The sequence below is a fragment of the Chiloscyllium plagiosum genome, chromosome 2 (assembly GCF_004010195.1).
Source record: "Chiloscyllium plagiosum isolate BGI_BamShark_2017 chromosome 2, ASM401019v2, whole genome shotgun sequence".
Lineage (NCBI taxonomy): Eukaryota > Metazoa > Chordata > Chondrichthyes > Orectolobiformes > Hemiscylliidae > Chiloscyllium > Chiloscyllium plagiosum.
Window position 1 is genome coordinate 30,134,159 of NC_057711.1, and position 17,133 is coordinate 30,151,291.

The 17,133-nt window shown below is 43.4% G+C and overlaps 1 protein-coding gene across 1 annotated transcript in view; it reads right to left on the reverse strand.

Annotated features, from left to right (window-relative positions):
* The window catches only part of LOC122558293 (thrombospondin-4-like), a 124,684-nt gene that overhangs the window by 52,619 nt on the left and 54,932 nt on the right, over window positions 1-17,133 (reverse strand). Inside the window, exon 6 of the mRNA XM_043706705.1 lies at window positions 4,624-4,675. Within this exon, the coding sequence (XP_043562640.1) occupies window positions 4,624-4,675 (52 nt within the window). The remainder of the gene's footprint in view (window positions 1-4,623; window positions 4,676-17,133) is intronic.

A 17,133-nucleotide genomic window follows, 5' to 3' on the forward strand; every position in this document is an offset into this window, starting at 1 on the left:
AGGTAAAGTCACTATAGTGAGACCATAGGGTTGCTCTCTCATTACAGAGATGACTGATGATGGTTTAACCTAAGGGTCACCATGCCTCAGGTGAATGGAGAGGTTGTGAAGGAGAGTACTTCATGGTAACTGTGGGAATTGAACCTATGCTGCTAGCAGCACTCTGCATTGCAAAAGGCCATCTAGCTGACTGACCCATGTAATAACTCAAATTGAATTTCTACTGTTTAAAATCTATTGTCCAGTTCCTTTCAGGAATGCTCTTTTTGGATCGTGCTTCAACATTTTTTTGTTCCTTTTGTCTTTAAGCCCCATGAGATTCACCACTGAGAAGGGCAAAATATGGGATGAGATGGGAATATCTCCAAATTTCCCTCTGAATTACAAATTATCCTGCCTTAGTTGTACTGTTCTTTCATCATCTTGGTTCAAGTCTCACTCTGGGGCTGGGCACATGAAAATCAAAGCTGGGTGCTGAGGAATCGCTACACTGCGGGAGATACCATTTTTAAGTAGAGATGTCGAACTAAACTGCATCTACCCGTTCAGGTGGATGTGAAAATTTCCATGTCAATACTTGGAAGAAGAGCAAGTGTCCTGGCTGAATGAACATCACACAGAACAATAAGATTATCTGCCAACTGTGTCAGTGTCATACTAATTCATAAGTTTGAAAATATTGTTGTTGGAAAATGGGATGGATAAATCTAATACCATTGTGGAAACCAGTCTGGGCAAGTATGCAGTGAGATGAGAAGACGAACATCAAATTCTCAAGCACTGCTCACAATTCCCACATACTGAGTTCAAATTTGGGCTCGGAGATTCTGTATGGTGTAATAAAGTCAGCAGCTAGGGAGGGGATCCAGCAATAGTCTGAAGTTTACATGAAAATGGATTTTGGCCAATTAATTGCAAAGGATGTTCTCCCAGTCAGCACCATGGGAAACCTGATGGATTTCTCTGGGAAATGGTAAACAGGTAATAGCCGATCGTAGTCTCTTGCACCATTTCACGGAGGGGTCTGCCAGTCTGTACTTTGCTGTTACCATGAAATACTGAAGGTGTCAGGGACATGGTGGGGGGGGGGGGGGGGAGGGGGGGGGGGGGGGCAGGGGGAGGAATGAACTTTCCAAACACCACTGTTAGTTTTCGTTGGGCAGCTCTCCACTTTTAGGTGTTTCTATCTCAAATATTTTAATTACCAAATTTACCAGGGCGACTTGTGTAAACCTGCATGTGGGATTAGCCTAGTGGAGAATCCTCCATCACTTGAAGGGTGAATAAGGAAAAGGTGAAGGGAATCTTTACACAGAGGGCCGTGCATACAGACACCTGGCAATGTGTGAGGAAATACACTGTACTGAGCTGCAGATAACCTCCCCTCGGGAACTGTACTGTTCACAGCAGCCAGGCTTACTGCAGCACTCGGCTCTGAAATACCACAGAGAGCCTCGGTATCGTTGAGTGCCTCCCAGCTTATGTTCAGACAGGACTGTCACCTTACTTCTTCAGCTTATGAAATGTTCATAAGCAAAAACAATAGGCAGGCACTTTGTCTCAATCTGAATATAGTGTCATACTATTTGCATTAACTTCATGGAGTTATAGAGTCACAGTGTTATACCTCATGGAAATGGACCCTTTGGTCCAACTCATCTGCGCCAATATTCTAAACTGATCTAGACCCATTTGCCAGCACCTGGCCCATATCCCTCCAAACCCTTCCTATTCATATACCCATCCAGATGTCTTTTAAATGTTGCAATTGTACCTGCCTCCACCTTCTGCAAAAATAACTGGGTTGCTTCAAGTCCTGTCTCACTGATCTTACACTGCAAGTTGACTTCAACATTTACTGTACATCATATTATCTACATGTTATTAACAGCACAGTGTTGCAGCACTGCTGTCACTAATTGTGTGGTTTTAGTGAACACAGCTTCTTATTCTGTGCCCCAATACCATAGCACATTGTTGACAGTGAGTTGGCATAATGTGTCATCCATTTTGGCAGAAGAAACAAAAAATAAGTATATTATCTAAATGGTAAGAAACTGCACATTTCTGATATGCAGAGGGATCTGGCTGCTATAGAACATAGAAAATAGAACATAGAACATAGAACAGTACAGCACAGAACAGGCCCTTCAGCCCACGATGTTGTGCCGACCATTGATCCTCATGTGAGGTAAACCTAATGTACGAACTCTCAAATTTCTGTGACCATATGCATGTCCAGCAATCTCTTAAATATCCCCAATGACCCTGCTTCCACAACTGCTGCTGGCAATGCATTCCATGCTCTCTCAACTCTCCGCGTAAAGAACCCGCCTCTGACATCCCCTCTATTCTTTCTGCCAAACAGCTTAAAACTATGACCCCTCGTGTTAACAATTTCTGCACAGGAAAAAAGTCTCTGGCTATCAATTCTATCTATGCCTCTCATTATCTTGTACACCTCAATTAGGTCCCCTCTCTTCCTTCTTTTTTCCAATGAAAAAAGTCCGAGCTCAGTCAACCTCTCTTTGTAAGATAAGCCCTCCATTCCAGGCAGCCTCCTGGTAAACCTCCTCTGAACCCTCTCCAAAGCATCCACATCTTTCCTATAATAGGGCGACCAGAACTGGACACAGTATTCCAAGTGCGGTCTAACCAAAGTTTTATAGAGCTGCAACAAGATCTCATGGCTCTTAAACTCAATCCCCCTGTTAATGAAAGCCAAAACACCATATGCTTTCTTAACAACCCTGTCCACCTGGGTGGCCATTTTAAGGGATCTATGTACCTGCACACCAAGATCCCTCTGTTCCTCCACATTGCCAAGAATTCTGTCTTTAATCCTGTACTCAACTTTCAAGTTCGACCTTCCAAAATGCATCACTTCCTATTTATCCAGGTTGAACTCCATCTGCCACCTCTCAGCATACCTCTGCATCCTGTCAATGTCATGCTGCAGCCTACAACAGCCCTCTATACTGTCAATGACACCTCCAACCTTTGTGTCGTCTGCAAACTTGCTAACCCATCCTTCAATCTCCTCATCCAAGTCATTAATAAAAATTACAAAGAGTAGAGGCCCAAGAACAGAGCCCTGTGGGACACCACTCACTACTGACTTCCAGGCAGAATACTTTCCTTCCACTACCACTCGCTGTCTTCTGTCGACCAGCCAATTCTGTATCCAGACAGCTAAATTTCCCTGTATCCCATTCCTCCTGACCTTCTGAATGAGCCTACCATGGGGTACCTTGTCAAATGCCTAGTGCATGAATCCCAAGAAGGTAGAATTAGGAACAGTAAGTCACTAGGAATGTTAATAGAATGTTATCAATTACTGAGTGGGATATTGAATACACAAGTAGGGATGTTGTGCTCTAGTTATACTTGACACTGGTGAGACCTTATCGGGAGTATTGTGTACAGTAAAGGTCACCTTGTTTAGGGTCAAGGGGGCAACCAATGCATGATCCAGGATTTAACGTATGTGTAAGATCTCAGTTGGCAGACCCGAGTACTGTATGAGAGTGGGGAGGAGTAGGGTCTGGGATAGAGATGGTAGGGGAGAGGGAAATCAGGGAGTTTTATACTTCAGGGGAGCCCTTTGATTTGCCCTCCTGGAAAGGGGGTGGAATACACCCCTGTCAGCTAACACCCCATGCAGGAAAGCTGCGAGGCTGGATTGGTCTTGTCACTAGTTAAATGCCAGTGACAGTGGAATTAAGTCCTTAAATATTGTTAATTGGCCACCAGGAGGGCTCAATAGAGGCTGGCAACCCAGTAACCAGGCTATTGGGGGTAAAATTGTTGGGGAGACAGAAATATCTGGGTAGGCTATAGTGCCTACTGGACTTAATGTAACTTTTCAAACCTATTGGTAGGTAGCAGCAAATCAAACTTTGGAAGCCTTATGGTGACACCTTCATCAAACTAGGTCCAACTCTGTAATATTGCCTCAATATATCCCTACCTCTCCAGTTCTACAAGAGTCACTGGACTGGATGGTGTTCACGAAGTTCAGTCAGTTCTTGGATGGGGAATTAAATGAAATATTTTTATGGAATTAGGGATTTGTAATCATACATGATATAGGCAGCACGGTGGCACAGTGGTTAGCACTGCTGCCTCACAGAACTAGAGACCCGGGTTCAATTCCCGCCTCAGGCGACTGATTGTGTGGAGTTTGCACATTCTCCCCGTGTCTGCGTGGGTTTCCTCCGGGTGCTCCGGTTTCCTCCCACAGTCCAAAAATGTGCAGGTTAGGTGAATTGGCCATGCTAAATTGCCCATAGTGTTAGGGGCAAGGGTAAATGTAGGGGAATGGGTCTGGGTGGTGGGTGGTGCGCTTTGGCGGGTCGGTGTGGACTTGTTGGGCCGAAGGGCCTATTTCCACACTGTAAGTAATCTAATCAAAAAAAAATCCACTTTGTGTACTTTCCAACTTAGAGCCCTTGATATACGAAGGTGAAGAGTACATGAGATGTGTTAGAGAAAGAAGGTAGAAGAGAAACTGTTGGAAATAAAAACACACCAGAAAGTCTAAAATATCTTGTCCTTCATATCGGATATTATCATTACACTTCAAGGAGACAATTAAAAATGCAATAACGTTAAAATGCTCACCGCATGCCTGGCACTCTGCAATGGTGTGACGCAACAATGTGGTTTCTGTGATCTGTAGAAACAAAATGGAGTTGATATAACCTTAAAGATCAAGGAACAGTAAGATAGTGGTTGTACAATGAACAGCAGTCTAGCGAAGGTTGACCAGAGGCAGGAAATAGGGCTTCACTTCCAGCTGCTGCATTATGTGTTACAGGATGAAGTAAATTAAAAGCATAAGCTCTCATAGGACATCATAGGAAAAGGTGGTGGTATAGTGGCAATGCCACTGCACTAGTAATCCACTGCACCAGACTAATGTTCTGCTGAAATTTGAATTCAATAAAAAAAATCAAGAATTAAATGATGAATAAACTCAGGGTCGCTAATGCTCTTAAGGGAAGGAAATGAACTTGATGTGGGTAAATCACCACAAGCTGCCTTTAATTTGGCTACGTATTAAGAAATCTCACAGACAATCCAGCACTGAGAAAAATAATGTAAACTTCATTGCATGTAGCAATCAAAATAAGAACATAAGAACGAGGAACAAGAGCAGGCCGTCTGGTCCTTCAAACCCACTCCACCATTCAGTAAGATCATGGCTGATCTTTTTGTGGCCTCAGCTCCAGTGAGCTGCCCTCTCACTATCACCTTTAATTCCTTTATTGATCAGAAAGTTACATTAGCTTTAAAAACATTCAATGAGGAAGCCTCAACTACTTCACTGGGCAGGGAATTCCACAAATTCACAACCCTCTGGGTGAAGAGGTTCCTTCTCAATACAGTCCTAAATCTGCTCCTTCCATTTTTGGGGCTATGCCCTCTTTTCCTAGTTTCACCTGCCAGTGGAAATATCCTCTCTATTTCTATCTTATATGTCCTCTTCATAATTTTATATGTTTCCAAAAGATCCCTCCGCATTTTTCTAAATTCCAATTAATATAATCCCAGTCTAATCAGTCTCTCCTCATAAGCCAACCCGCTCAACTCCAGAATCAACCTAGTGAATCTCCTCTGCACACCTTCCAGTACCAGTACATCCTTTCTCAAGTAAGGAGACCAAAACTGCACACAGTACTCCAGGTGTGGCCTTACCAGTACCCTGTACAGCTGCAACATAAGCTCCCGCTTTTAGATTAGATTACTTACAGTGTGGAAACAGGCCCTTCGGCCCAACAAGTCCACACCAACCCACCAAAGTGCAACCCACCCAGACCCATTCCCCTACATGTACCCCTTCACCTAACACTACGAGCAATTTAACATGGCCAATTCACCTAACTTGCACACTTTGGGACTGTGGGAAGAAACCGGAGCACCCGGAGGAAACCCACGCAGACACGGGGAGAATGTGCAAACTCCACACAGTCAGTTGCCTGAGGCGGTAATTGAACCCAGGTCTCTGGCGCTGTGAGGCAGCAGTGCTAACCACTGTGCCACCGTGCCGCCCGTAACTCAATCCCTTTGGCAATGAAGGACAATATTCCATTTGCTTTCTTAATTACCTGCTGCACCTGCAAACCAACCTGTGATTCATGCAAAAGGACACCGAGGTCCCTCTGCACAGCAGCATGCTGCAATTTTTTTACCATTCAAGTAATAGTCCTTTTTAATGCTATTCCTACCAAAATAGATGATTTCACATCGTATTCCATTTGCCAGACCTTTGCCACCCACTTAAACTATCTATATCCCTCTGCAAACTTGCAGAGTCCTCTCTACACCTTGCTCTAACACTCAAATTAATGCCATCCACAAACTTTGACACACTACACGTGGTCCCCAACTCCAAATCATCAATGTAAATTGTGAATAATTGTGGTCCCAATAATGGTCCCTCAGGTACACTACTAGTCACTGATTGCCAACCAGAAAAGCACTCATTTATCCATACTCTTTCCTTCCTGTTAGTTAACCAATCCTCTATCCATGCTAATACATTACCCATAACACTATACATCTCTATCTTATGCAGCAGCCTCTTGTGTGGCATCTTGTTGAATGCCTTTTGGAAATCTAGATACACCACATCTACTGGGTCCCCATTGTCCACCATGCTCCTAGCATCTTCATAGAATTCTAGCAAATTAGTTAAGGATGACCTGCCTTTCATGAACCCATGCTGTGTTGATCCAACGGGACAATTTCTATCTAGACGTCTTTCTATTACTTCTTCAATAATAGATTCTCGCATTTGCCCCACTAAAGATGGTAAGCTAACTGGCCTATAATTCCCCATTTTCTATGTGCCCCCTTTTTCAAGCAGTGGTGTCACAATTGCAATATTTCAATTTTTGGAACTGCCCAGAGTCCAGCAAATTTTGGAAAATTATCACAAGCGCATTTGTTATTTTTCCCACTATCTATTTTAGCACCCTGGGATGCATTCCATCAGGACCAGGAGACTTGTCTACCTTTAGCTCCATTAGCTTGCCCAACACTACCCCTCAGTGATAATGATTGTTTCCACGTCCTCACCAACCTCAGTCTTCTTGTCAATTACTGGCATGTTATTCGTGTCCTCGACTGTGAAGACTGACTCAAAATACCTGTTTGATGCTTTGGCCATTTCCTCATATCCCATTACTAAATCCCCTTTCTCATCCTCTAAAGGATGAATGTTTACTTTAGCTACTTTTTTTTAATGTTCATAGAAACTTCTGCGATCTGTCTTTATACTCTGTGCTAGTTTACACTCATAATCCATCTTCTAAGACCCGCTATAGGAAAGATATTGTGAATGTTGAAAGAGTCCAAAAATGATACACAAAGATGTTGCCGGGCTGGAGAGTTTGCACTATAGAGAGAGGCTGAATAGACTGGGCTATTTTCCCTGGACTGTTGGAGTCTGAGAAGTCACCTCATAGAAATTTATAAAATCATGAGGGGAATGGATAGTCAAGGTCTTTTCACCAGAGTAGGGTAATTCAAAACCAGAGGGCATAGATTTAAGGTGAGAGGGGAAAGATTTAAAGGGGACCTAAAGGACAACGTTTTCATGCACAGGGTGGTACGTGTATGGAATGAGCTGCCAGAGGAAGTGGTGAAGACTGGTACAATTGCAACATTTAAAAGGCTGTGGATGGGTATATGAATATGAAGGCTTTAGAAGGATATGGGCCAAGTGCTGGCAAATGGGACTAGATTAGGTTGGGATATACGTCGGCGTGGACGAGTTAGACAGAAGGATCTGCTTCCGTGCTGTACATCTCCTTGACTCTATGACTCTAAAACCCCTCAAGTAAGCAAGTTAAGCCTCACAACCCAACTTGACTATTACCCAATCAGCAGTCACATGACACTGGTTATATACCAACCAGTTTATTTAAAATCACACATTTTCAAGGCACTGCTCCTTCATCAAGTAAAGTGACTTCACCTGACAAAGGAGCAGTGCTCCGAAAGCTTGTGACTTCAGATAAACCTGTTGGGCTATAACCTGGTGTCGTGTGACTTTTGACTTTGTCCACCCCAGTCCAAAATCAGCACCTCCACATCATGGCTATTACTCAATTAATGGAAGAATCTAGCCAGGATTTCAACCAATGGTGGACTATGTGGAAGTGTTCAGGGTTTGATTGTTATGCAAAGTTGTTTTCTGGAGTTCTGATAAAGGAAAATTCTGGAGTTTGATTCTTAGACAGATATTCGTCCTTCGGTCTCTGAGGTGATATCTTGATGATTTTTTTAGAGTCTTTACTCAGAGTTACTGCAAGTCTGCAGCTGCCCTTCTTATTAAAAGCAATTTCTTTGTTTCTTGTTACACTTGGCATTGACTATCTGTTCGAAAACATAGCTTTCCTGAGAACATTGGGTGAACCGTCTTTTGGAATACTGTGTCCTCTTTGATTGCCTCGTTGTAGGAAGAATAGTATTAAGCTGGAGAGGGTTCAAAATAGATTTGCCAGGATGTTGCCAGGCATGGAAGGTTTGAGTTGTAAAGAAAGATGTGATAGACTCAGAATTTTTCACTAGAGTGTGAGATGTTGAGAGACAACATGACACAAGATTACAAAATGAGAGGTATAGATAGTCAATGGTCATTGTCTTTTCCTCAAGATGAGGGATTTCAAGGCTGGGGAGCATATTTTTAAGGTGAGAGGAGAAAGATTTTAAAAAGACTCAAGGGGCAAATTGTTTTACACAGAGGGTAGTTTGCGTGTGGAATGAACTTTGAAGAAGTGGTGGGTGCGGGTACAATTACAACACTTAAAAGACATTTGGATAGATACATGAGTAGCAAAGGTTTGGAGAGAGTGTGGGCCAGGAGCAGGTGGGATTATGTTTGGCATGAACTGGTTGGACGGAAGGGTCTGTTTCTGTGCTGTATGACTCTATGACCCTATAACTCCTTAAATTCTTCTGCAGGATAATCCTTGTCCTTTGTGGCCATAAAGCATCCAGTTTATCAGGCAGGTGTCAAAGCAGTTTTGTCTATGTAATCTCGCCAAGACATGGCTAATTGCTTGAGTCTCTGTGTAACAGCTTGTCTTTGTTCCTTAACTGTCCATACCAGACAAAGTAATTGCTATGTGTAGTCGTGTTTGTTGATTCACTCAGTCCGTAAACAATTATTAACGTTCTGAAGTCTATGATATCATATTTCCTCCTCTTTGTTCATTATCTTTAACATGATGATCAAACACTAGTTTCCCACAACATCATCGTAACCAAATTGAGTCACTATACAATACCCAATTTAAAGTGCACCATTTCATTATGCAGACAGAACTTTGCAAACCACTAATCAATAAATGAAGTTAAGAATAATGATCAGTAAATAAATCATAATAAACATACACAAAACAAAATATAGTAATCAACATGCATTTACAGCAATGGGAGAGGTGAGAGTGCAGACTAGGGGCTACTGGGAAGGTCAATTTCCCTCCTAAGGACTTACCTCATGAATAGGCGGAGTGAAGGCTCAACAGGAGTGGACAAGGACACGGAGATTGCTGGGCACATGAACTGATATATTTGGGCTGTGGCTAAACCTGAGACACTACATGTGTAGTGTTTCCTACGCATTCTCCTCCTCTAACCAAATAAAAAGGTAAGGTGTTTTTGGTTTTCTTTCCATTTACTCCTTCTCTCTTGGCAACTTAGAGCTGGGGTTATGAAGGCTTGGGCGGTTGTTTGCTCCTCTTGCAGGATGTGGGGGGTAAGGGTCACCACTGGGTGTCCCTGCTGACTTCGCCTGCGAGAAGCGCACCCAACTCCAGCTCCTCTCAGACCGCGTTAGGGAACTGGAGCCAGAGCTGGATGAACTTTGGATCATTCAGAAGGCTGAGGGGGTGATAGAGAGGAGTTATAGGGAGGTAGTCACACCTAAGTTACAGGATAAAGGTGACCGTCAGGAGAGGGCAAAGGAATAGGCAGACAGTACAGAAAGCCCTTGTGGTCATTCCCCTCAATAATAAGTATACTGCTTTGGATACTGTTGGGGGAGGATGATCTACCAGGAGAAACCCACAGCGGCCTGGTTTCTGGCACTGAGTCTGGCTATGTGGTTCAGAAGGGAAAGAGCAATAGTGATGGGAGATTCAATCATGAGAGGAACAAACACGAGATTCTGTGGTCATGAGCGAGACTCGCGCATGGTGTGTTGTCTCCTGGGTGCCAGGGTCAGGGATGTCTTGGATCGAGTCGACAGGATTCTTAAGGGGGAGGGAGAGGAACCAGAAGTCATGGTACACATCGGTACCAGTGACATAGGTAGGGAAAAGGATGAGGACCTCAAAAGAGAATATAGAGAGTTAGGTGGGAAGCTAGAAGGCAGGATGAGCAGAATAGTAACCCCAGGATTGCTACTGGTGCCACGTGCTAGTGAGGCAAGGAATAGAGAGTGAGTGCAGATGAACACATGGATGTAGGGCTGGTGTAGGAAGGAGGGTTTTAGATATGTGGATCATTGGGATATCTTCTGGGGAAGGTGGGACAAGTACAAGAAGGATGGGATGCATCTAAACTGGAGGGGCACCAATATCCTGGGTGGGAGGTTTGCTAGAGTTCTTCAGGAGGTTTAAAGTAGATTGGCCATGGGGTGGGAACCTGAGTTATGGATCAGATAATGGAGTAGCAAGTGAATACCAGATACAGCAGAGAGACTGTGCTGAGGGACAGGCACTTGATCGGGTTATGGGTTTAAGTGTATCTACTTTAATGCAAGAAGTATCAGGAATAAGGGTGACAAACACACAGCATGGATCAGTACTTAGAATTATGATGTTGTGGCCATTACGGAGAGTTGGATATCACAGGGGCAGGAATGGTTGTTGGATGTTCCAGGGGTTCATACAGTCATAGAGTCGTAGAGATTTACAGCATGGAAACAGACCCTTAGGACCAACTCATCCATGCCGGCCAGATATCTCAACCTAATCTAGTCCCATTGGCCAGCACTTTTCCTACATCCCTATAAATCCATCCTATTCATATACCCATCCAGATGCCTTTTAAACATTCCAATTGCACCAGCCTCCACCACTACTTCTGGCAGCTTATTCCATACACACACCACGTTTTGCATGAAAAGGTTGCCCCTTAGGTCCCTTTTATATCTTTCCCCTCTCACCCTAAACCTATGCCCTCTAGTTCTGGACTCACCCACCCCAGGAAAAAGACTTTGTCTTTTTATTCTATCCATGCCCCTCGTGGTTTTACAAAACCTCTATGATGTCACCCCTCAGCCTCTGACGCTCTAGGGAAAACAGCCCCAGCTTATTCAGCCTCTCCCTATAGCTTAAATCTTCCAATCCTGGCAACATCCTTGTAAATCTTTTCTGAACCCTTTTAGGGTTCACAACATCCTTTCAAAAGGAAGGAGACCAGAATTGCACACAATATTCCAAAAGTGGCCTAACCAATATCCTTTACAGCCACAACATGACCTCCCAGCTCCTGTACTCAATACTCTGACCAATAAAGGAAAACATACCAAACGCCTTCTTCACTATCCTATCTACCTGTGACTCCACTTTCAAGGAGCTATGAACCTGCACTCCAAGGTCTCTTTGTTCAACAACACTCCCTAGGACCTTCCTTTTAAGTGTATAAGTCCTGCTAAGATTTGCTTTCCCAAAATGCAGCACTTCGCATTTATCTAAATTAAACTCCATCTGCCACTCCTCAGCCCTTTGGCCCATCTGATCTCTTGTAAATTCCTCATTGCCTCTAACTGTCGCTCCAACTAATCCATTTGATCTAACAGGATTCACAAGCAATGACATTTATTGCAGATATAATCCTCTGTTAAGTAACCCTTAAAGTGTCCTGAAACTCATACAACCGACAAGAAGAGCATATCACTCTACTAAAGACCATTTGCTCCTTCCAATCTACAAATCCAGAAACCAGCACCATTTTATTGCTCTACAAAACACTGCTCCAGGCTAACTTAGATTAGATAGCTTAGACTCCCTACAGTGTGGAATACTTATTGCTTATATTTTAAATATTTAATCAACAGACAGATCACAATAAAAACATATAATCAAGAAAGAACCCACTCTACTCGCTATTGTAGATTTACAGCAAAGCTATACTTAAATCTAGTCACTTATCTGTTTCTGTGCTATGATCTCTCCCAAACAGGTTCAAGATCAATTGTGAATTTTGCTGTTTGTTAAGTTTTCCTCAACACACTCCGATGTCCAGTGATACATGAATTCAAACAGCAAAGGCAGTAACTGCACAGATTCATTGCTGTGTCAGTTAGCAGTGTGGGTTTCTTTCTCTCTCTCCCTTACAGAGCATGTGCTTGCTGCCTTTGTCTGTCTTTCTCCCTTTCAAAAGTGCTGTTGGTTTGACTTTTTTTTTCAAAGTTCCAAAACAATCGCAACAGCATATAAAACAGTAATTGCTGCTCCTGCAATTCGAGGAAATCACCTTCAACACCTAAAATACCTCAAAAAAGGAGCAGCCTGTTACAGCCAGAAATTTTCCCACCCTCCATCTTGGGTTTCGATGTTACAAAAAGAATAATGGGAGAGGTAAAAGAGGTGGAGGAGTTGCATTGCTAATCAGGGATAATATCACAGCTGCAGAAAGGGAAACCCCAAGGAGGGTTTGTCCACAGAGTCAGTATGAGTGGAAGTCAGAAACAGGAAAGGGGCAGCCACTTTAGTGGGAGTTTTCTACAGGCCCCCCAATAGCAACAGAAACATGGAGTAGGAGATTGGGAGGCAGATTTTGGAAATGTGCAGAAGTAACAGGGTTGTTGTGACTTTGACTTCCCTAATATTGGTTGGAACCTACTTAGTTCAAATAGCTTGGATGAAGCAATTTTTAGCAGGTACGTCCTGGAGGGGTTCCTGACACAGGCTGACTAGAGAGGAGGCCTTTTTGGATTTGGTGCTTGGCAATGAATCATGCCAGGTGTCAGATCTCTCGGTGGGAGAGCATTTCAGTGATAGCGATCACAACTCCATGACTTTTACTCTAGTCATGGAGAGGGATAGGAGCAGACGGTATGGGAAAGTATTTAATTGGGGGAGGGGGAATTACAATGCTGTTAGGCAGGAACTGGGATGTCTAGATTCGGAACAGATGTTCTCAGGGGACATTTTGCACTGCTGCCTCACAGCGCCAGAGACCCGGGTTCAATTCCTGCCTCAGGCGACTGACTGTGTGGAATTTGCACATTCTCCCCGTGTCTGCGTGGGTTTCCTCCGGGTTCTCCGGTTTCCTCCCACAGTCCAAAAATGTGCAGGTTAGGTGAATTGGCCATGCTAAATTGCTGGTAGTGTTAGGTGCAGGGGTAAATGTAGGGGAATGGGTCTGGGTAGGTTGTGCTTTGGCAGGTTAGTGTGGACTTGTTGGGCTGAAGGGCCTGTTTCCACACTGTAAGTAATCTAATCTAATCTAATCAAATGTACAACAAAAATGTGGAGGTTGTTTAGGAAGCCTCACAGCCTCACCACCCGATGCCTGGAGGAAGAATGCTTTATCTTCCGCCTTGGGACCCTCCAACTACACGTCATCAATGTGGATTTCACCAGTTTCCACATTGCCCCTACCCCCACCTTATCCCAGTTCCAACCTTTCAACTCGGCACTGCCCTCTTGAACTGTCCTACCTGTAAATCTTCCTTCCCACCTACCTGCTCCACCCTCCTCTCTGACCTATCACCATTACCCCCCACCTCTGTCTACCTATTGCATTCTCAGCTACCTTCCCCCCAGACCCACCCTCCTCCCATTTATCTCTCCACCCCCTTGGCTCACAAGCTTCATTCCTGATGAAGGGCTTTTACCCGAAATGTCGATTCTCCTGCTCTTCAGATGCCGCCTGACCTGCTGTGCATTTCCAGCACCCACACTCGACTCTGACCTCCAGCATCAGCAGTCCTCACTTTCTCCTAGTTGTTTAAGAAGCACCTGCTGATAGTGCTAGACAGGTTTGTCCCACTGAGGCAAGGAAGGGATGGGAGGTGGAAAGAACTTTGGGTGACAAGATATGTGGAACATCTAGTCAAGAGGAAGAAGGAAGCTTAGTTAAGGTTGAAGAGGCAAGGATCAGACAGGGCTCTAGACAGTTACAAGGTAGCCAGGAAAGAAGTGAAGAATGGACTTAGGTGAGCTAGAAGGGGGCATGAAAAAGCTTTAGCGGGTAAGATTAAGGAAAACCCTAAGACGTTCTACACTTACGTGAGGAACAAGAGGCTGGCCAGAGTGAGGGTAGAGTCGATCAGAGATAGTGGAGGGAATTTGCGCCTGGAGTTGGAGGAAGTAAGGGAGGTCCTTAATGGATACTTTGCATCAGTATTCACTACTGAGAGGGACCTTGACATTTCTGAGTGAAATGTCAAGGTGAAACAGACTGATACGCTAGAACAGGTTGATGTTAGGAAGGAAGATGTGCTGAAAATTTTGAAAAACATAAGGATAGATAAATCTTCTGGGCCAGACAGGATATATCCTGTGAGGACGTGAGGGAAGAGATTGCTGTGCCTTTGGCAATGATCTCTGCATCCTGACTGTTCACTGGAGTACTATCAGATGATTGGAGTGTGGCAAATGTTATTCCCTTGTTCAAGAAAGGGAATAGGGATAATCCTGGGAATTACAGACTAGTCAGTCTTATGTCAGTGGTGAGCAAAGTATTGGAGAGGATTCTGAGAGACAGGATGTATGATTACCTGGAAAACCATAGTTTGGTTAGAGATAGTCAGCATGGCTTTTTGAGGGGCAGGTCATGCCTCACAAACCTTATTGAATTCTTTGAGGATGTGGCAAAACATGTTGATGAAGGTAGAGCAGCGGATGTAGTGTACATGGATTTTAGCAAGGCGCTTGATAAGGTTCCCCATGATAGGCTTATTCAGAAAGTAAGGAGGCATGGAATACAGGGAAACCTGTCTCTCTGGATACAGAATAGGCTGGCCCATAGAAGAAGAGGGTGGTAGTAGATGGAGAGTATGCAGCCTGGAGCTCAGTGACCAGTGGTATTCACAGGGATCGGTTCAGGGATCACTGCTCTTTGTGATTTTTATAAATGACTTGGATCAGGAAGTGGAAGGATGGTTTGTAAGTTTTCCAATGACATGAAGGTTGGTGGAGTTGTGGAAAGTGTGGAGAGCTGTTGTAGGTTGCAATGAGACATTGACAAGATGCAGAGCTGGGGCTGAGAAGTGGCAGATGGAGTTCAAACTGGAAAAGTGTGAAGTCATTCACTTTGGAAGGTTGAATTTGAATGCAGAATACAGGGTTAAATACAGGATTCTTGGCAGTGTGAAGGAACAGAGGGATCTTTGGATCCATGTTCATTGATCCCTCAAAGTTGCCACCCAAGTTGATGGGGTGTTTAAGAAGGCATATGGTGTGCTATCTTTCATTGGCAGGGGGATTGAGTTTAAGAGCTGCGAGGTTATGCTGTAGTTCTATAGAGTCCTAGTTAGATCATACTTGGAATATTGTGTTCAATTCTGGTCGCCTCATTATAGGAGGGATGTGGAAGAGGGTGCAGAGGAGATTTACCAGGATGCTGCCTGGACTGCAGGAAATGCCTTATGAAGTAAGGTTGAGGGATCTAGGGATTTTCTCACTGGAGCGAAGAAGGATGAGAGGTGACTTGATAGAGATGTACAAGATGTTGAGAGGCATAGATAGAGTGGATAGCCAGAGACATTTTCCCAAGGCAGAAATCACTATCACAAAGGGACATAATTTTAAGGTAATTGGAGGGAGATTTAGTGGAGATGTCAGAGGTAGGTTCTTTACTCGGAGAGTCATGTGTGTGGAATGCACTGCCAGCGGTGGTAGTAGAGTTAGATACATTAGGGACGTTTAAACAACTCTTGAATAGGCACATGGAAGATAGTGCAATGAAGAGTACATCAGTTAGTCTGATCTTAGAGTAGGATAAAAGGCTGGCACAACATTGAGGGGTGAAGGGCCTGTACTGTGCTATACTGTTCTATGTTCTATTATGCTTCACCCATTTCAGCTTTAAGATTATAATTTCTTAACAGAACTAATTCTCTTTTCAACTGCTGTATTTTTTGTTGACGCCAAAAGTGAAACATGAGTGTAATAAAAACAAGATAAATCCAAGTACACAAAATAATAATAACAAGATGTGAAATAATACAAATTTATACAGCCATGTGTACATTTCTTCCCTAATCCCAGATGTCATCCCACTAAGAATGTTTTGAATATCAGTCTTGATGTCTAATAGGCTAAACCTTAACATGTAACCTGTTTGCCTTTCTCAAAATCCCTTTTATTTTTTCCAAATGTTCCATCTGCAGGGCAATATGGACCTCATATGTTTGCCTAACCATAATCATTGCGCTAGTTGAATCAGTTATATCAAAAGTCACAGATTCTTTTCCTCTTGATGTTAACCAATTCCATTGATGAATGCAAAATGTTGAATCAGTGATGAGATAAGACAGATAATAACAATAATATCCTTTTAAAGATGTTGTAATGCAGTATTCTCCTTCATCTCCATATCCAACTCTATGTTGTCTTGGTACTTGAAGTTTCGTGAGTACAATTAACTGTTTCATTACAGCTGGACTTAACTAAGTGGTGGTAACTGAGTACCAGAGAGATTCAGAATAACCAATTCATGATGGATTTTTTTACAACACTTCACCCCTTTTTCACATAATTATCCTTCCTCTGGGTCCTCCTAATCTTACAGGACATCCTACAGAATGTTCAATTGCTTCTGATGTAAGTGAAGGTGTGATCTGAAGTTCTGTGCATATCATCAGCACAAATGGTTCCCAACTCCTGACCAGTACTACACATGTAAAAGCCAAGCCAACAATGCAATTTCAATAATCAGCTTCATAGTTTATCTAAACCTCAAAAACAAAAGATCAAGGTAGTTCCTGCTCTTATTTATAGTTTATCAGTTTACACAGGTAGAGTCATAGAGTCATAGAGATGTACAGCATGGAAACAGACCCTTCGGTCCAACCCATCCATGCCAACCAGATATCCCAACCCAATCTAGTCCCACCTGCCCGCACCCGGCCCATATCCCTCCAAACCCTTCCTATTCATATAC